The sequence below is a fragment of the Meriones unguiculatus genome, chromosome 17, assembly GCF_030254825.1.
Source record: "Meriones unguiculatus strain TT.TT164.6M chromosome 17, Bangor_MerUng_6.1, whole genome shotgun sequence".
Classification (NCBI taxonomy): domain Eukaryota; kingdom Metazoa; phylum Chordata; class Mammalia; order Rodentia; family Muridae; genus Meriones; species Meriones unguiculatus.
The window spans coordinates 39,251,413-39,271,903 of record NC_083364.1 but is presented as its reverse complement, the minus strand read 5'-3'; the positions used below and the strand labels follow the sequence as shown (position 1 = coordinate 39,271,903).

General features: G+C 44.5%; 2 protein-coding genes across 3 annotated transcripts in view; one reads left to right on the top strand and one right to left on the bottom strand.

Moving 5' to 3' along the window:
• The window catches only part of Parp14 (poly(ADP-ribose) polymerase family member 14), a 30,920-nt gene extending 26,271 nt beyond the window's left edge, over nucleotides 1-4,649 (top strand). The window contains exons 15-17 of the mRNA XM_060370321.1: nucleotides 124-257; nucleotides 2,073-2,247; nucleotides 2,615-4,649. Of these exons, the coding sequence (XP_060226304.1) occupies nucleotides 124-257; nucleotides 2,073-2,247; nucleotides 2,615-2,904 (599 nt within the window). The 3' untranslated portion in view covers nucleotides 2,905-4,649. The remainder of the gene's footprint in view (nucleotides 1-123; nucleotides 258-2,072; nucleotides 2,248-2,614) is intronic.
• A 632-nt stretch (nucleotides 4,650-5,281) lies between these two features.
• The window catches only part of Hspbap1 (HSPB1 associated protein 1), a 48,842-nt gene continuing 33,632 nt past the window's right edge, over nucleotides 5,282-20,491 (bottom strand). For both annotated transcript variants that reach the window (XM_021634642.2, XM_060370323.1), the window contains 5 exons: nucleotides 14,872-15,008; nucleotides 11,390-11,561; nucleotides 10,241-10,324; nucleotides 5,969-6,079; nucleotides 5,282-5,859 (listed from right to left, as the gene is read on the bottom strand). In XM_021634642.2, coding sequence (XP_021490317.1) covers nucleotides 5,338-5,859; nucleotides 5,969-6,079; nucleotides 10,241-10,324; nucleotides 11,390-11,561; nucleotides 14,872-15,008 — 1,026 coding nt within the window. In that variant the 3' untranslated portion in view covers nucleotides 5,282-5,337. The remainder of the gene's footprint in view (nucleotides 5,860-5,968; nucleotides 6,080-10,240; nucleotides 10,325-11,389; nucleotides 11,562-14,871; nucleotides 15,009-20,491) is intronic.

The following is a 20,491-nucleotide window of genomic DNA, read 5'->3' as shown; positions in this document are numbered from 1 at the left end:
TTTCTAGTTCATCTTGATACAAATGGTCTGTGGTCCACACATTTAACAAATATCCTTTTAAAAAGATTTCTTGAATACATGGAATTGTGAGATTGTAACACAGGAGCCCTGTCTACTTTGCAGCTGAAATCCCTGAAAACTGGAGTGACATGAAGCAGAAGACATTGCTTGTGGTCAAGCTGCCAACCAGTGATCCTGAATACATCATGGTGGCGAGCCAGTTTAATCAGACCTGCTCAAACTTTGTCATAGAGAAGGTAAGTTGGCTGTTAACAAGGAATTTCCTAGTGGTAGAAATAGCTGATATCACAGTCCTGTATGAGTCCACACTCATTTGATGGGCTTATAGAGGTGGCCTAGGGGTCAAGATCTCATACTGTTCTTGCAGAGGACCCTGAGTTCCAAGTTTGGTTTTCAGACTCATGCCAGGTAGCTTACAACAGCCTGAAACTGAGGCACCAGCACTCTGATATGTTTTTCCTTAAGCTCATTGGCAATGTATTTCCATTTTATTTGCTCCTCTTCTAGCCAATGTGGGCACCTGTACACACATGTGCCAAACCCAAATGTACATATTTGAAAATTACAAATAAGGTCTTAAAAAACACACTCACTTTCACTTTCTATTATATTTTTATTACCCAGAATTAGTTGTGTGTGTGTGTGTGTGTGGCTTATTCTCTCCTTCCACCTGTTTATGAGTTCTTTCTGGGGGCTGAGCTCAAGTCACCAGACTTGCAAGGGAAGGCAGCTTTACGTATTGAGGCAATGACCTCGACCCTCCTTCAGGTTTTGAAGGACATTTTTGCTGGGTACAGAATTTGGAATTGGCAGTTATTTTCTTTTAGGCATTTTGAAAAAATGATTCCACTATCTTTGAACTTCAGTGCTTCATTCTCTCTCTCTCTTCTCTATGGGATCCCGTCTCATCAAATCCTTGTTTTCACCTCCCCTGCATCTTCTGGCAGTTATTGGTGAGAGAATAAATTTGATTGATATAATGGCCAAGAGGTAATGGCTAATAATACATCTACTAAAAAAAAATGTTTAAGATTTATTTTCCTTCCTCCCTTCCTTCTTTCCATGCTGCTGGGAATTGAACCTAGGGTCTCACATATGCTAAGCATTCACCCTACTACTGAACTATACCATCAGGTCTGAAATAATTTTGTGCTGTTTTTAAGAAACTGCCCCTTTAAAATTTTAAATTAAAAGGGTGGAAATTTCAAAGCAAAAATCTGAAAGTTTGAAAAACTGAGTTAAATGACAAAATTTAAGGTAAGTGAAAATAAAATGGACACAGTTGAAGATGAGAAACAGTTGTAGGGAAACAGTAAAAAGGGGAAATGATGTGAAAATCCTAAATCATATGTGAAAAATTTGAGACTTTGATCTAGAGATCCTGTTTTTTATTTCTCATTTTTTGATGTTTTTGAGACAGGGTCTAATCATGTAGTTCAGGCTAGGCTACAATTCACAATGCAGCTCCAGGCTGGCCTCTAGGGTCCTGATCTTCACACATTAATTCCCTATGTTCTGAGATTAGCACTCAGAGTGTACCACCACAGCCAGATCAGAGGGAAAATTATATATAATTTAGTTGGCAAGTTGCTTGTCATTTGAGCATGAGGATCTGACTTCAACCCCCAGACTCAAGGTTAAAAATAATCCAGGTATGGTGGTACCTTGTAAAACCACAGAGCTGTATAGGCAGATTCAAGTGGATCCCTGGGCTCATTGGCCAGACACCTACTAACTTGGTGAGCTCCAGGCCAGAAAGAAAGAGGACCTTGTCTCTGTGTGGGGGTAGCAGGGTTTCACACATGTGGAAATCAGAGCTGTAACTTTGTAGAGTCAGTTCTTTCCTTCCAACTTTAGGGATCAAACTCAGGTCACCATATACTTACTGAGATGTCTTAGTCCTAAAAAGATTTCTGAACATTCGCTGTCACTTAACAATGAATTTGCTACAGAGTATAGTTTTTATTTACAAAGGACAAGGATGCTGTTTTATTCACTATTTGGCAAGTGCTCTTGGCATCTCCAGCATACTTTTCTTTATTAACTTACAGATTGAAAGGATTCAGAACCCAGCTCTCTGGAAGAGGTACCAGGCAAACAAAAAAATTATGGATGAAAAGAACGGCCATCAAAGAAATGAGATGCAACTCTTCCATGGGACGGAGGCTAGCTCTGTGCCACACCTTAACAGCCACGGCTTTAACCGCAGCTATGCTGGGAAGAATGGTAAGGGCGCATGTAATCAGCTGCTCTAAACGGGGTGCTGCCTGGGAGAGTCCCCTCTGGGCAGCATGTGGGTTCACTGTGCTCCTCACACGTTGGTGGCCAGACTGGAGTCAATTTTAACAGTAAACAGCAATAGATTTCATCCCAAGGGCTTGATTGTCTTCTCTTTGAGGAGGAAAATTTAACTTTTAAAAACGAGCAGAGGAGGAATAATAATAATAATAATAATAATTAATAATAATAATAAGCAGCAACAGCAGCCAAACAAAATACTTGAATGGATCACTCCTTTTATATTAGTTGACGTGTCAGGCTAACACGCTGACACGCGACACTGAATTTCTTCAAAATGCTTTTCTCTTTGCAGCTGTGTGCTACGGGAAAGGAACCTATTTTGCTGTTAATGCTTCCTACTCTGCCAACCACACCTACTCCAAACCGGATGCCCATGGGAAAAAGCATATGTATTATGTGCGGGTCCTCACTGGCAACTACACAAATGGACACTCGACACTGATTGTGCCTCCTTCAAGGGACCCTCAAAATCCTACCGACTTGTACGACACTGTCACAGACAACGATAAAAATCCAAGTATATTTGTAGTGTTTTATGACAACCAGGCATACCCAGAGTACCTTATCACGTTTAGGCAGTAACACTTTGGGGCACCCGCCCTCACAAAGATAGCCATGATCATGTGTCTGCTGTAAGGTAAATTTTGGCTGACTTCGTTCTTAAGCTTTCTCTAAGAAAAGAGCACAAGGTCTTTCTTTGCCGTGGACCTGCTTCCTCAGCTGCTCCTCCATAGTGGAAATTAATCTACTTGAGAGCCAATCAACTTGAGAATTGAGATCAGGTAACAGCCATAACTGTATGTGCTCAAATGTGAACCTCTGATCTCTGGAAAAGAACAGGCTTTTATGTTCGGGGAGGACAGCAAGACCTTTATGGACTTTCAGGAAGCCACACAGTCTCAGTTGCCTCCAGTGGAGTCGTGTTGGAGTGTCACGGTGCCGGGGTGGACCCACATCATCACTGAGCCAATCTTCCTTGCTGCCAACCGAACAGATTCCAAGATGGAGAACTTTCTTCACTGACAGCCCTGTGCCATGTGGCCAGACAGCCCCAGCCGGGGCTATGTACCAACTGGGAGCTGGGATGCAGCTTGTGGTCTGCGTGAACTGTGCCCTGAGGGACAGACCTATCTCAGAAGCCCTGGCCTCAGTGGCCGGGGGCCCCTTTTAATGTTGACCCCAGTGGTCAGGCTACCTGGTGCAATCAATGAGGTGCCTGCTACATCTCCGGTGGGATTCCTCCTACCGTGTGAAAATGAGTGAACTTGAAGGAGATGGGCTGTGTTTCCGGTGGCAGCCCGGCTTGTGATGACTTAAAAGCTTTTTGTATAAGCCAGTTAGTCAGGCTGCTAGCTTGCTAACACTATCTACTGGATGGTAATTATTCTTGCGGTGCTGGAGATTACCCAGGGCCTCACAACGGGTCAGGTGAGCCCTCAACCTGTGAGCTATATCCGAAGCCATCTTACTTTGAGGCGGCGTCTAAGTTGCCCAGGCTGCCTTTGATATCATTCTGTTAGGCTTTGAATGCACTATCTTCCTGCTTTGGCTACCTATTGGGGGCCTGTGCCACCAGACTTGCCTTATGTTATTCTTCTAATTTTCTCCTGTAAGTTTCAGACTCAGTGCCATTTGTTGAGTGCCTGGGCCTTGCCAGGTAGAGTAAGAGGCGTGTGCACATACATGGTTTTGGTCCCACAAATAGCTGAGCCCCTCATTATTCCCACCCCAGACCGTGGCCTTGAGATTAGTGAGTGCCGTTTCAGGAGTTATTGCAGATGATCTGTGAGGCAAACCCAGATTCCCTTGCTTTTTTTCCTTTCTGGAACTGGTGACCACTCTACCCTTACTAGGCGTTCTCTAGGACGGGGCGCGAGTGCCGTGCAAGATTCTCAGTTGGTATACTCTTGGGTTTTGTGTGTGTGTGTGTGGGGGGGATGATTAAGGCACTGGTTCCCACTATAGGAAGCATTGGCAGGCTTCAAATGGAGAGAATGGTCACTGTTGCTGCTCCATCGACACAGGCCTTGAAACTTCTGCTGCTGTTTCTAAGTGGACTGGCGGAGACTGCGGCTTGAAAGGGGTTTTCTCAGCACTGGCGGACCAGGATTCGGCACTAACAATGGCCTAAAGAGACGGGATGAAAGCCTGAGGCCTGTTTTCATTTGCTTTTTTTCTCCAGTGGTTTGGTTAACTCAGGGCAAGGATGACACATGCAAGAATAAGAATCCCATCAGCCAATGTCACAGTTACGTTCAGTCAAAGTAAATATGTCATTTTTTTTTGTCATTTTCTTCATGTCCTAGTAAAATGACTTGGAAAATGTCTTCTGGTAGAATCACTTCTCTCCTGAAGGGCAAGTGTAAGGGGAGCTCACTGACATACAGTGGCCACTGCTGATAATAAGCCACAACCAAACAGGACAGCACTAAGAGATCCTTAGTAACGATGCTCAGCTGGACCACAGTCCAACGTTCCTTGATCACCCGAGGGGCTTGCTGCAAGCCCTGTGTGCGAGTCAGTGTGCTTACACTGAGCACGTCGATTCCAACAGCGCTGACGGCCAGGGCCAGGGCAGGACACTTGGGCCCAGGTGCTTCTGCCTTTGTAGCCCCCTCAGTGTATACAGACAGAGCATTCACATACATAAAATAAATAAATAAATCTTAAAAATTAAAAAACAAACAAACCCAAAACAAAACAAAGAAAAACAACAACAACAACTGAACTAGGTATGCTGGCGCATGCCTTTAATCCCAGCAGGGGCAGGCATTGCTCTGTGAGTTCAAGGCCAGCCTGGTGTACAAAGCAAGCCCAAGACATGAAGTGGATTTGGGAGAGGCTGGAGGTGGGCAGTGTGGAGTGAGTATGATCAAATCATACTGTACACGCACATGGCATCCTCAGAGATTAAGTAAAAAAAAAAAAAAGCTACATAAAAAGCAAACAAACACGCGTATCACATTATTTCTAAAAATATATTTTAAAAAGTTACTAAAAAATAATCTATTAGGATCACAAGCTTTTTCCTTGTATCAAAAGCTGGGCCACCATCCTGGTTACTTGTGGATTCACCAAGCAGTCCAGCAAGTCATCCGTGGACACAAACATTCGAGAAGGCGCCACAGGACGCTTTGAGGTCGCCTGTTCCGCCACTGCACTTGCTCTTTTACTGGTTTTCTGCCTCTTGGAACAGGGCAGTTCTGCCACGTGTTCTCCGTCTCTCTTGATAAAGTCTTTGCTGTCCCCTTCGAGTGTGCATCCTTTCCCTTCACATGTTGGTGTCACCGGGACCAGATCGGGGCTAAACAGACCCGCTGCCTCCTGTTTCTGGGTCTCCACCACGGAGCTGTGCCTGTGCGCTTGTTCCATGTCCATGGGCTCTTGAGCACTGGGTTCTTCCTTTCTCCCGCTCTCTCCGTTTGCTCTCAGTGCTTGCACGTCTACTTCCTTATTAGCTCTTTCACAATGATCAAAAAAAGCACAAACAGCACCATTTAGGTAGCAGCAATTGACTTCATGAGATGTTTCCTCCACCTAAGAAGAAGAAGCCATCAGTATTGTGCTGAAGTGGAGACCAACCAACTCTACCTTAGGCTGATTCACCATCAAAACCAAGAGGCGGCAGGGAATCTGAGCACCGCACCTCAGTGGGGTTCAGCCAGGCTGCAGGGTGACTCGGGTCCTCTGCATTCTTCAGTGCACACACAAGCATGCGGGTGATTGCCTCCTCCACCCGGGTGAGGTGGTCTTCTTCCTGAGATGAGGTAAGAAATTTAAAAATGAAATCTTATTTTCCTCTTTGTCTCTGCGCCTCATTGTTGTTTTAAATACAACATCCTAATCATTTGATTTTACCAATAAGGACTGGGGAACCAGATGCAGGGGTGAAAACCTGTTAGCTCAGAGAAGCGGAGAAAGGGCTCAGCTGACCTTCCTACACAGCTTATGTCCCAGAAGGAAAAAGCCCCTTCTCCTTCTCCACATTGTCCTAAATACCCTTTAACTCAATGTCCCTCCTTTCTACTTCCTGTGTGTCTCTTTATCTGTATTCTGGACTTCCTCTCACTCTCTGTTTTTTTCCCATGTTCACTTCCCATCAGTCTGGTTGCTTGCTCCACCTCTTGACCTAGGGTTAATTTTATTTAATCCTGTTTACAGAAAGCTCTTAGATTAAAGGTGTGTGCCAGGGCTGAGCCACCAAGCACCTGTTTACAGAAAACAGAAAGCTCTAGGATCAAAGCTGAGCCACACCACATTAGAGACGACCCCCCCCCAGAGTTTCTGTCCTGGACTCGTTTTGTAGACCAGGCTGGCCTTGAACTCACAGTGATTTACCTGCCTCTGCCTCCTGAGTGCTGGGTCTAAAGGAGTGCACAACTAAGCCCAGCTCAGAAGCAGGTTTTTACAGTTCACAATCTTGGGTTTCACAATGGGATCAAATATCCTGTAACACCTCATGATTTAAGAGTCTCTATTAGCTACATGCTCTGTCCCACATGAACGCCAACCTCCTCACAGAAGGAAGCACTCTGCTGTTGGGAGCGCCACTGTGCTCGTGTGCTCATCATCTGCCATCTACGGGGGTAGGACAAGACAGACATGCCCTTCCTGGGGATCAGACCCACCAGGGAACCTGTAGGCTGCTGCTTGACTGGTACCCAAGAACCTTTTGCTCAGGAAAGAGAAGAAGAATTGGGAATAAAATCAGTATCTCTCCTTAGTCATCACCATGGACTCAGGGGCCAACGCTAATGAGCCTGACCTCTCCGTGGCCTTTGTGATCTTCAAAACCTTAGCCCACTTTCCTTCTAAAACTATTTTCTATCTCTGCCTAGGGCAGCCATTATTTCCCCAGAAGAACTGGCCCCAGAAAGCCTATAACCTGCACAGATGGGCACAAATGCAAAGTTAGCTGTAGTTACAATTATGATGGTTGTTTTTGGCAGCCGAATTCATCCATGATTTATTTTCCTGGCTATAGGGTATATTCTGGAAACAGACACCAAGATTTTTAAATTACTCTACTAGGATTATTTGAACTTTACCTACTTTAAAATTTAATGTGGCAGCCTGGCATGGTGGCACATACCTGTAATCCCAACATTTGGGGAGACAAAGGCAGGTGGATCTCTGTGAGTTTGAGGCCAGCCCTGTCTACAAAGGAAGTCTACACAGAGAAACTCTGTTTAGAAAAACAAACAAACCACCCCCCCCAAACCAAACATTTAATGTGACAGGGTGTGATGGCTCACGCCTTTAATCCCAGTATTTGGGAGGAAGAAGCAGGCAGAGCTCTGTGAGTCTGAGGCCAGCCTGGTCTACACAGAGGTCCAGACCACTACTTTCTTTTCTAAGAGTTGCCATGCTCATAGACAGCACTCAATAGCTGTCTAAGCATACATCTGTGTGTTTGCCATTTCTTCATTCCCTCCACACCCTCATCAGGTCCAAGTCCCCGGAAGCTGAGTATGATCATTCCCAGTGATGTCTAAAAGGCACTCAATGAAATTCTACATTCCTTCTAGATTTCAAAAAACAAAACAAACACAATGAACAAAAAAATGAACAAAAAACAAACAAACAAACAAAAAAAAACTCAGAAAAAAAAAACCCAACAAAATCTACATTCCTTATAGAGTAAACACACACACACACACACACACACACACACACACAAAACAAACACTGACTAGAATTCTCTCTAAAGTCAAGAAAAAGACAAAGATGCTTATCACCTCTACTATTTATATCTGAATCAGATGTACTAATACCAGCCAATGCCATTAAATAAAAGTCACAGAAAAACACATTGGAAAGAGGTGAACTTCATAATTTTTAGAGAAACTGAGGTACCTTTAAAAACCTAATAAAGCCAGAAAATATTAAAGAAAAACAATATTAAATAAATAAAACAAAAAGAAAAAGAAAACAATTCAAACCAACAGCCATCATCCATATTCAGCACTGTGCAGCCAAAAGATACGATGTGTCGACATAAGGGGAAGAGAGATCTTCCTGCAGCCACGGGAAAGATGCACTCAGGCACAGACTGTATGAGAAGAATCACAAAGTCAGAGAGAGGAGACTTTAAAATATGCCTAGAAGGAAGAAGATTGAGCTTGGACGAGGAAGAAAGATAATTTAGCATCTACAGTCCACGTAAGATGTTAATATGGACTGAATAAAAATATTAGTAGTTCTTTTTTACCTTCAAACTAGGTAAGTTGGTTTAAAAGACTATAGAAAAAAATAGAAGGAAGAACAGCAAGGGAAACACTTCAATAAAAACGCACTGAGAGGTCAGGCCTGCAGTCGGCTCTTACCAACATGGCTGACTCGCTCAATAAGGCAGGAGTGGGCAGGAAACAGACCTGCATGTGACTCAGCGGACACGGCATTAGCCAAGGGAGAACAGACTTTCACACAGACAAGGTCTCCCACAATCCTGTTGGGACTGTGAGAATTCACTTGGGGAAAATCCGTCCTCAACCTCACACCACACACCTGCAAAAACTCCCCATGGATTTCAATGTGAACTAATACATACTAATCAACCCAGTGCAGTAAAATCCAACAGCACATTCTGTTCACAAGGCTGTGGATGGAACGGTTGCTCTCACACCCCACTGACAGAAGACTGCACCATCACAGCAGAGTGTGGCGCTGGACCTCGGGGGTCAGGGTCTTCCCTAATGTCACACTCCAAGGCAGACAGAACGGCACACACACAGACCACCCTGACAGCATTTGTAATTATACCAGAAGCAATCAAACACCTACCCACAGGGAGTCTGTGGAATGACACTGGAGCATCCCACAGTGGGATATAGTTGTTAAAGGGGAAAAAAAGGACTTTTGGTTTTATTATGTAGGCAAATTCATGACACTATTGCTCAGTAACAAAGTATCAGAAATCAGTAAAATTAAAAACTGGAGACCTGGGCTACAAAGGTGGCCCAGTGGTTAAGAGCACTGACTGTTCTTCCAGAGGACCAGGGTTCAAATCCCAACACCTACATGGCAGCTCACAACTGCCTGTAACTCCAACCTCCCATAGACTTACATGCAGGAAAAACACCAATGTGCTTAAAATTTAAAAAAACAACCAAAACCAGGAGACCTAGAGTTCTTAATGATCATCATCGTTATTTTTTTGTTGCTGTTGTTTTTGGAGACAGGGTTTTTCTATGTGGCCCTGGCTGTCCTGGAATTCTCTTTGTAGACCAGGCTGGCAGAACTGTCAGGCTGTGGGTTAAGGAGGACAGGGATGTAACCGGAGCCCTGAAGGGGCACAGGTGTAATCAAAGGCCACTGTTAAAGACGGTGCAGACACAGCGGACACGTCCACTTAAAGGGACAGATTTGTGATGGCTACTACACTGTCAACTGGGCTCCAGGATGAAGGTGTTATTGGGGAAAGGGTCCTGGCAGAAATGAATGATAAAATATAGTGCTGAATGATTCTACTTTGAGCCAATGCGTATGTCAGGCTTAGAAGTAAGGACCCTGTCCCAAGAAAGAGAGACATCTGAGGTGGTGTGGGATGGAGCCTGCAATTTTAGACACAGACTGCAGTCCCACCAGGCCTAACACCTTTCCTGACTCCACTCAAGGGAGCCAACCTTGTTCTCTCAAGGAGTGTCTGGGCACAGAAGCACAAGCGTCATCCCAGCACTTGAGAGGCCTACAAACCCCATCTCAAACACAAGACAACGCAAACAACTAAAGCAAAAGAAGAGAATGGCACATCTCCAATGTAAACATTTATCGAGAGAGGCCAGACCTCAGTACACAGAAACGATGCCATCCAGGACTGCTGGTCCCAGAGAACTAGTGACTGGATTTTGTAGACAGGCTTTGCTTATCTTAGGCATTTTTTTTTTTTAAAGTTGACAACAACAGCAAAAAAGAGTACCAGCTCAATCCAGGAGTTTATACTGACGGTGGCAGGATCAACAGACTCCACGTAATGCCACCAGTGTCTGGGAACAAACAGAACCTGGAAACCAAACAGAGACCAGTTAACACAAGGACAGGGCATTTTGTGCTCTAGTCGAGACTGCGGCCACTTTACCTACTGGAAACCCCCGAATTACGATATAGGACGGTGGGTGCCGGGCAAGGCGTGAAGCAACCAGAGCCCTCACACACTACTGGGAGGAATGCAAGGTGGCCACTGTGGAGAACAATCTCCCAAAAGGTCAACACACCCACCCGGACCACCTGTCCTACCCTTAAACACTCAAGAACCTAACACACAGATGTCCAGAGCAGCGACAGCCATTCATGGTGGCTCACGTGATCGAAAGAGCTGTGCATCATTGCGGCACACCTGTGTAATCAAGAACCGCTCAGCCTTGAAAGTGTGTTCCGCGTCACAAGTCAGGCATAAAAGGCCCTACACTGTGTGGCTGCGTGTACAATGCCCAAACAGGAAAATCTGTGGCTGCTGGAAGAGGCATGAAGGGAAGTGGCTGAGGCAGCCTGAGCAGGTTGATCTGTGTGAACTTTTAGGATGTGTATGAGACCATCCTAACAGAGAGCCAGCCAGCAAGGAGGACAGGGTAAGGATGACGGAGGCACTCTGTAATGACCAAATGCTAAGAAGCCAGGGCGGCGAGTGCCAATGCCGAAAAAGAAAATTTCCCCACAGGGTGGCAATAATGTTTTGGAAATACAGTCTCTTTAGAAGTAAATCAGAAGTCAGCCGTTCTTGCTGAGAAGCAAAGCTCACCCTCAGTGCACCTGCCTCTGAGGCTTGGATGCACCGCAGCCAGTGTTCATCCATCTGGGGCAACAGGTACTAAATGTGAATCAGTGTTCCAGCACCCACACCCTGTCAGGATCCCCAAACCTGAGTAGTGATGATGGCTTCACCCGCTTTGTCTTCCTCCACGCCTATTCTCCCCTTCACCAGCAGGGGGAGCTGTGCTCCCTCTTCCCACGTCTCCCGGCAGAGCTGCAGGTCTCAGGCTGCAGGGAGGAAACTATTCTCTGCACTGAGGGACACAGGCACAGGCTGTGGTGTCCACTGACAGGTCATCGATGTTCAAAGGCCCATTACCTGTCCTGGGCTCAGCGTGACCATATGTCTTCGGGCTTTCTGGAACTGAGGGAAGCGCTTTAAATCAGGGTTGACAACATTGATTTTACTGAACACACTAGACTCTTCGTAAGGAATTCTGGTTGGATAAAGGAAAGGCGTATCTTCAGGAGGAAAGAGATGCCATGTTTTCCTAATGAAAAAAGAACACACAAGTTAGAGCTCTCAACATGAGATGAAGTGTGTAAGAAGGTAGCAGCCAAAGGTTCAGTTTTATTAATTGAAATTAAGTTCGTACAGGAACATACCTGCCATTACAGTGGTCGCCTGACCTCTTACTTTAGGCTCAATTCCCCTGCAGGTGTCTGGTGGAAGGTAGCTCCCTACTGGTGGGGTTCTTACACCCTCCTGGGGTAGGCCCTCAGCTGGGATAGGATCTTGTTTGTAAGGTGTGTGTGTGGTTTCTTAAAGCTTGCTTATAACTGCTTTCACTCCTAATCCTGAAGCTAACCAGAACAATCTTAACCCTTTCTGTATTCCTTTTAAATACATTTTACTTTGTGTGTATACGTGTGTGTGTGTGGCATGTTTGTCTGGCAGTGAGCTCCTGGACTCCTGTGTCTCTGCCCCACTCTGCACTGGAGTCACAGCCCTGTGCCATGCCTGGCTTCTGGCGGTGCTGGGTACTGAACTTGAGGCATCCTGTCCGAGCAGCAAGCACTCCACCCGCTTGGCCATCCCCCGAGCCCTTCGGATGTCTGCACTGTCAGCACATCCCGAAACCGTCCCAATGCTCCCCCAGCAAACAGCTCCCAGACTTCTCCCTGTCTGGATCTCCTAAGGATGAGAAACACATAACTAATGCCACATAACCCGAAAGTAGTATAATTGAGGATCTTTTAAAAAGAGAAAACTATTTCATAGAGTGGATTTTTCTTTTACGAATGGAGTAAAAGTAGTAATAAGTAGTAATAAGTCTTATTTTACTAAACTCTTTAAAAAATCCATATTTTATAGCAACAGAAGGAAGAGTGCTGAGGCAAAGAAGGCAGGAGTATGAGTAGAGATGAAGAGATGGTGAGGAGAGCTGATGGTGCCAGAGTAAGAGCCGAGCCCCAGTTTTGAGAAAAAGCCATTCGGCCTTCTTGAGTGTGACCCTGGCAGCCACAGACACCACTAGTCCTTTCTGCAGAGGGAAGCAGTTTTCAAACTTCCAAGCATCAACCGAAGGCTTCACAGAAAGTGGTGTGCCTGGCTGTTTGGAAATTCTAGGGCAGCCTGCGACTCCCACAGCCCCTGGTACGAACTGCTGGCGTTCAGAGGCCCCGATGCGCGACGGCAGCCTCTTCAGGAAGGGCCGCCCCACTCCACTGCACCCCCACCGGTGGGCGGCCGTTCTTGGTCACTTGGGCTGTATGGACGCTAATTCCGGAAAGGCTCTGAAGGGCTCATCAACCGAACTTCATTTCCAAAGTGGTGAGAGGGAGGGAGAGGGAGAGGGACCATGTTTGCTAGGTGTCCTTTGGGCTCACAGGGGGGAGAGGGGCCATGCACAGAACCCAAAACACTTATCTCTTTGCTTCTCCAGATTGTAGCTCCATTCCCTGCACCAGTGTAGCATTTCCCAAAGGCCCAGCCATCACAGCCAAACTCTCCAACCTGCTTTGCTTGGCTTCATGAGTTAAAATGTGTATGGCCTACTGGCAGAGGACCGTATCACCACGTGTCCTACCAGCAGAGAACCTAATCACCATGCCATCCCTTGCTCAAAAGCCTCCCCTGGTTCGGTACGTAGAAGGAATGGAGAATTGGGCTGCTTGGCTTGAGTCAAGACCTTATGCTCCACCCTGCCTTCCCTGCCAAGTCCTACTGTTCCCTGTACACTGTTCACACAGGGTCCTCTGCACAGACCATGTCCTCTGGGACCCTGTGTCCCTTCCATCTGAGTGACATAGGACACTTGCTCTGCTTCAGAGCCCACTGCACACAACAGCTCCTCTACAGAACCCCTAATCCTTCCTACAGAAGCACTGTCTCTCCCATTTCAGTTCCAACGTGCTGCAGCCTCCTTCTGGTGCACAGACCTCCCCTCCCTGTGGACCTGTGGGCACCCTGGGCAGAAATGCTTGCAAGGCAGAGCCCTGACCATTTCTGTACCTATTCTAACACATGGAACTCAATGGACACTCAATACATATTTACTAAAGCAATTTTATTACATTGGAGTGCCAGGAAAATGGAAAACATGCTGTTAAGACACTTACAGTAAAGCTATATATATATGTGTGTGTGTGTGTATATATTATATATTAGTATATAAGTGATAATAGATAATCTGATATATATTGTGTAATATATATTATTACATATCATTATACTATACTATATTATTATAATATATAATTTAATAATATATAATTTGATTAATATATTATATATTTCAATATGTAAATATAGAATATATATTAATATATATTAATCAAAGGAAAAAAACACTGGCTTGCTTCCCAATTCAGAGCACATGGAGGAGGCAACCTTAAAGCAATGCTCTATCTCATCACATTTTGGTCTCTAAACTCTTAACTCCAAAGGGCAGGGAAAACTCATACCAGACTCCACGATGGCTCCTCTGTATACAACAATGTACCCGAGAGGTTACCCTTTAGCCAGGACATGAATGCTCAACTGCTGTGCCCCTCCACTGCTTCTCAGGGGACATGCATCTGCCCCTCCACACACATGCCGTTTCTCTTGGATCCACTCCTCAAACATTTTTGTGTTCAGTGATACTGAGACTTTGTGGCCATTTCTGGCTTCTTCATGAATTGCCCTGTAGATGTCTCAAAGGGCCAGAGGGAAGTCTGGGATACCATTTATTAGTGGGGAATAAGGCTGCACACACGACGCCTGAGTGCACCCGCCAGGCTGCCAGACTCCAGGTTATCAGGGACTGTCCACTCAGCTCTGCCGCTCCGTCAGGTGGAGAGAAAAGCTCATCTCAGCCGTACACATTGCATCCACTGGCAGACATCAACTCCCAAACTGAAATTTAGTCAAAGGGGGCGTAAAAACTATGTGGCCCAGGCTTCCTGGCACCCGTCAGCACCCAAGGGCCACAGTGAAGCATCTGTCTTTCAACAAACTTCTCTGTTCTTGTTTGAGAGGTGGAAGGGAGTGAAAGGTGCACACTCCTAGTAAAAAAGCTAAGCAGAGAGATGCCCAGCAGGATAGGGGCCTCTGAGAGAATCCTGATGATGGCCGAGGCACACCGAATTCACTTCAACTGTCCCCTTGCTTCACACAGAAGGAAACAGCATGGTGGGGAAGAGAAGAGCCTTGGCCATGAAGGCTGGTGGACAGGGCGGGGGATGGGGCTACTATCTGACCCCACTTTCTGTTTCCTTTTCCTGGTAGCTCTTGTGTGCACCCACATGTGTGTGCAAACACACACATACACACACACACACACACACACACACACACACACACACACACACAATTACCTTCCTTGTACCTGGAATACTAAGTTGCAGCCATAGGAATCCAGATGGCAGGGAGTATGGGCTCCCAGGGAACCGATCCACAGTGTACTTTCCTGGCCATTTCTTCCAGGAAACCCAAAGTCAGACCACATCACCTCCTGTTTGAAAGAAAAGTCTGGCTCATCAGGAACTGACAGTCTACTGAGGTGCACGTGCTCACTTGTACAACTGTTTTTAGCACTTACATTTTCTTACGGAAAATGCTAAGAGGTGGAAAGGGTTAGATTTTCAGGGTAATATGAAAAAAATTTCAACCAGTAATATCTAAATAAGCTCAGTGGAAGCAGTCAGTCAACAAATGTTTACTATTTAAAACATGCCAGGAACTCTTCTGGAAGCTTAGGACAAATCGATGGATAAACTAGGCCCACCGGGGGTGACTGTTCTAGCTGTCAGAGACAGACAATAAGCAGCAGACATAATTCTGCAGCTGCCTGGGGTAAAAGTACTTCAGGCAGCAAGAATACTGTGGAAGCTCAACCCAGGAAGCCACAGGCCTCTAAGCAGAGAGTATTTGTGGGCATAAGCACTTTATTACCTTTTTGCACTTCGATGATCACATAAAAGAAGCCTTCTGGGTGAGCCCAGCCATTTAAAGCTGTGACACTAAGGTCATAGCTCACCTACGAACCCAGTCTCAAGCAGCTGTGTCACAGAATGGCTTCCGGAAGGGTGATTCATAGGTGATTGATTCTGCTGTCTGCCCCAAGCCTGGAATTTGTAAGTGTAATAAAGAAAGCACAATGCTCCAGACCAGTGCTCTCCTAGGCAAGGTTCTGAGGCAGGTTTTGGCCATACTCATAAGCTAGAAAAGAAAAACCGCTAGCAATCCAAGCACGCCAATATTCTCCGATTTTTTAATCAATTTTTCCTTTGATTTTCTTTTTTACGAATGAAACAAAAATACTTTTATGTGCAGTGTACTGACATAAATGCTAACACCTCAGAAATTCCTCACCATCTGCAATCTACATTCTCCTACCTTTGAGGGGAACTATCAACAGCTCTATTCAAAGAGAAATTTAAAAAACACATTCAAGGGATGATTTTGAGGAAGACTAGAAAAGACATTTGAAGTGATGAAACAGTAGGTTAGTCAGGGATGACCAACAGATTACCAAAACACTATAAGCTATTGCAACTGCTCTTGGTTGTTCCTCACAGAGTCAGAAGTTAAATCCTAATCCTGAAGACACCATGCACTTTGGACCCAGAACCCAGAGGACCTGAGCTGGATCTGGCCTGAAAGCCTCCTCCATGAGGGCTAGCTTTCATGGTGCCAACTGGTGCCACACAAGCTTCCAAAGGAGGGAACCAACCAACAGCCTTTACCTAACTTTGGGCCACAACAACTAGCATGGCGCAATAACCCCCAGGGGGCAGTAGTGGCACACACATCTTAGCAGTAACCAACAACAGCTATCTAATGGAATCTTAAATCCTGCACTACAGGAGGGAAATCATGCTTGGTATTAGAAACCTAGTCAAGGGGCTGGAGAAATGGCTCAGTGGTTAAGAGCACTGACTATCCTTCCAAAGGACCCGGGTTCAATTACCAGCTCCCACATGGCAGCTCACAACTGTCTCCATTTCTAAGGGACTGATACCTTCATGCTGATGCACATAAAATGAAATTAAATAAAGAATTAAAAAAAAAAAAAGAAAAAAGAAACCTAGTCAAACCACCAGGAGCTAGTGAAGGCAGAAATCTTGGAGGAGAATCTACAACTAACACTTTGCTAAACCAGCATTAATTCCCAACCACACTCTAAATTCTTGTCCTTATACCCACAGAAGCAAAAGCTGGAAAAACTGCAAGAACCAGAGGAACAAGAAGTTTGCTGTGAGGTTATGTCTCCTAAAATTGTCAGTGAAGCTACACCCATGAAGTCTAACTAACATGGTTGCCTAAACAAGAGCTGAACAAAGATGGCATCAAAGGACATGCTAATACGGAAGATGGAAAGCTAATGAGTCCTCAATTCTAAATAAAGAACTGTGAGCTACCAAGGAAAGCTGAGAGGGAGAGAGGAGGAGTCATCCTCAGGGAAAAGCACACGTGATTGTCCACTATCAAATGGTCAGCCCTGAAAACATACATACACGTAACATTATACACACTGAGCAGGTTGTATTAATTGTTGTTTGAGACCGGGTTTCTCTGTGAAGGCCTGGCTATCCTGAACTCAGATCTACCTGCCTCCACCTCCTGAGTACTAGGATTAAAGGAGTGTACTACCACTGCTCAGCTAGAGCAGGTTATATTTATTCATTTAGAAACATGTATATGTAAACATATACATATATATATATGTAACACAATTAAAGAAAAAGACCTATGAATTTGATAAGAGAAAGGAGAGGTACATGGGCAGAGTTGGTTGGAGGAAAGGGAAGGGGGAAATGATGTAATTATACTATAATATAAATTATTTAAAAAATGGAATAAGCTTTTTAGGAAAAACTTAAGTAGAATGCTTTCCTATGTTTAGGTGTAGGTTTTGAAAGGATGAAAAGTCAATTATGGCTTTAAAGTTTGTCTTGAATTCATAAGATAAGGATCTTGGGAAACATTCAAATTTAAAGATAGTAGAAGCAATAAAATAATAATTAAAATAATATAAAACACTAAGAAGTATTTGGAAATGGTTGCCCCTCCCCCATCTAATTTTCTTTCCAACTTAATTCCATTAAGGTAAAATTTAAGTATGACAAAATGCCCCATTGTGGAGAACAGTGCTACATGTCTGACAAACGGAGACACCAGCTAACTGGCCACAACAGAAATCAGCAAGACTTCCATTACTCCCCAAAGTTGCCTCTCTCTCCTGGGTAGCAATCCTCCTGCCTTTACCTTCAGGCCAAAGTCACAGTATTTGGCAACTGGATTCTTCTAGATACATATACCAACAGTGAGAATCTACTGAAAATTTTTTCACTGATTTTTAAAAATTTGTTCATTTATTTATGGTTTGTGTCTCATGGCACATGTGTGAAGGACAAAGGGCAATTTGTGGGAGTCAGTTCTTTCCCTCCACCATGTGGGTTCTGGGGATCAAACTCAGGTGGCCAGGCTTGGCAGCAGGTGCCCTTACTTTCTGTGATCTCTCTGGGCTCATCTTTCTTACTTAAAAGGGTCCCTACCCCATGTGACTACTGAGCCTTAGGGGTGGTGGTATAAATGCCCTGTTTAGGACTGCCAACCTATCCTTAGCTCCCAAACCGTGAGGGTGCTAGGGAGAGGAGGGCCTTATCTTCAGCATGTACCTGCTAAGAAGCCCACCAGGCTCCAATGGATAGTTCTAAACCCATGTTCACACCGATGATCCAGGCTAAACCCAGTGGGCTTCAGAAAACAAAACTCCCCCCCTCCCCGGAAAAAAACCATGAATGTGGGAAGGAACTTAAGGGGGTTTAACAAGGGTATGAAATAGAGAGGTTTGGGAAGTATGTGTGTGTGTGTGTGTGTGTGAAATTGTAACACTTTTTGTTTTCAAACGGTTCCCCCATTGGACGCAAAGACAGGCAGATCTCTCTAAGTTCAAGGCCAGCATAGTCTACATAGTGCATTTCAGGGCAGATATAGAGAGCACCTTTCTCTAAGAACAACAACAAAAGCAAACAACAACAAACAAACAAAAAGGTCCCTTAACAATTAAACGAGACTTTAAACTCTACAGTAAAAATAAAAAAGTATGTCTCAATATTCTTGATAGTGTGCTGCATTCCTAAACTAATTATTACCAACATTTAGGTGACAAATAATGAATTAGAAAGTGTACTGAATTCCGGTAGAAGACATTATACTTTTTGATCCTGAGTCTTGGTTTCTGGATAGACTTCAAAGTTCTGTCTTTTTAGAGTTTCTACTGCTGTGATAAAACATCATGACCCAAAAAAGCAACTTGGGGAGGAAAGGATTTGTTTCACCTTACACTTCAAGGTCACAGTCCACCACTTCCACAGGAAGTCAGGGCAGGAGCTGAAGCAGAGGCCATAGAGGAATGCTTCTTACTGGCTTGCTCCTCAGAGCTTGCTTGCTGAGCCTGCTTTTGTACATCCGAGGATCACCAGCCCAGGCGTGACACCACCCACAATGGGCTGGCTGGGTCCTCCCACACTGATTGTTAATCAAGAAGATGCCCCAGGCTTATGGAGACACTTTCTCAACTGAGGTTCCCTTCTCTCAGATGACCCTGGTTTGTGCCGAGTTGACATATAAAACAGTCAGGACAAGTGCCACGCCAGCTCAGTCTCTTCATTACGGTGACTTCTCCAATACCTACGGTGGTGAACATAGCACTCTGAAAAAGAACTGGGTTACTCACAGTAGCTCCTGGATCTACTTTTTACCCAAGACCTAAAGAGCTTTTCTTGCTTTCCTTTCTGTTTTTTTAAAGCGGGATTTCTCTGTGTAGCCTTGGCTGTCCTGGAACTCATCTGCCTATTGCCAGTCTCTGCTGGGATTAAAGGTATGCGCCACATGCAAGGCTCCTTAAATCTGTCCCAGTGAATGAGTTCAATAACCATTGAGAAACAAACTCCATTTTGAAAGTGCTGTACACATAATGAAATCATCCATATTTTTACAGTTTTAACAAAAGCAAAAAATAAAAAAAATAAAAGGAAGAAAAAGAAAGTGGTAGGAAGCTTCTAAGGCAGGATGATGGCTTCTGTTAGCCTATCACAAAAACAAATGACAACAAAAATCATTTAAAACTCCATGGTTAAGGTACTTAATGCCATATGGTATTACTTGAGAAAACACTTAAAGAAGTGTTTCCATGTGCCCCTTTACCCAGCCCTGACCTTGCAGACAAGAATCTACAGCCCAGAGCTGACAGAGGCTTCTGTTAACAGCTCCTACCATTAGACTCTGAATGCCTCAGCTTGGGAATGTTCCTTCTGTCACCTTTAGTGTCAATGTCTCTAGTTATTTTCTATTCACAGATCATAATACAGGAAAGCCAATCATACTTAATTCCACAACAAACATATCTGAAGGAAGAAATTAATACTGGTTAAGAGCAATAAAACTGCAACTCTTAAAAATAACAAGACCTTTACTTATAATTAATATACAGAATTTAAACTTTCTTTTTACCTCAGGAAAAAGACCTTCAGGTACAGAAACAGAAGAGGTCATTAAGCCTCTACTTACTGAGTAAATGCTAAGTTTACTCAGTTATTCCAGTTTCTGTTCTTTTAATCATGTGAATTCTTAGGTGCCAATCTGTCTCATCTGACAGCATCCCTGTCTGAGGCTCTTTTAATCATTTCCAAAACACCTGCCTCTATTTCAACACGTCCTCACAGCTATGCCACAAAGTCCAACAGGTCTGAACTAATCTTCCATTTATTGCTTTTGCAGATGCTATATCCTGGTGACTTCATAAGACTGCTGGCTCTCTGTAGCTAACCTCAATTATAATGTGAAATAGAATCTACCTGGAAAACACTCCTGGGGTACAAAACTCCTTTTATTCTATGTTGATTTTTCATAACCTCAATTTTAAGAGTGCTTATCAATAAGTACAAGAGATAGAAGTAATGCTTCTCACACACTCCCTACCTTCTTAGG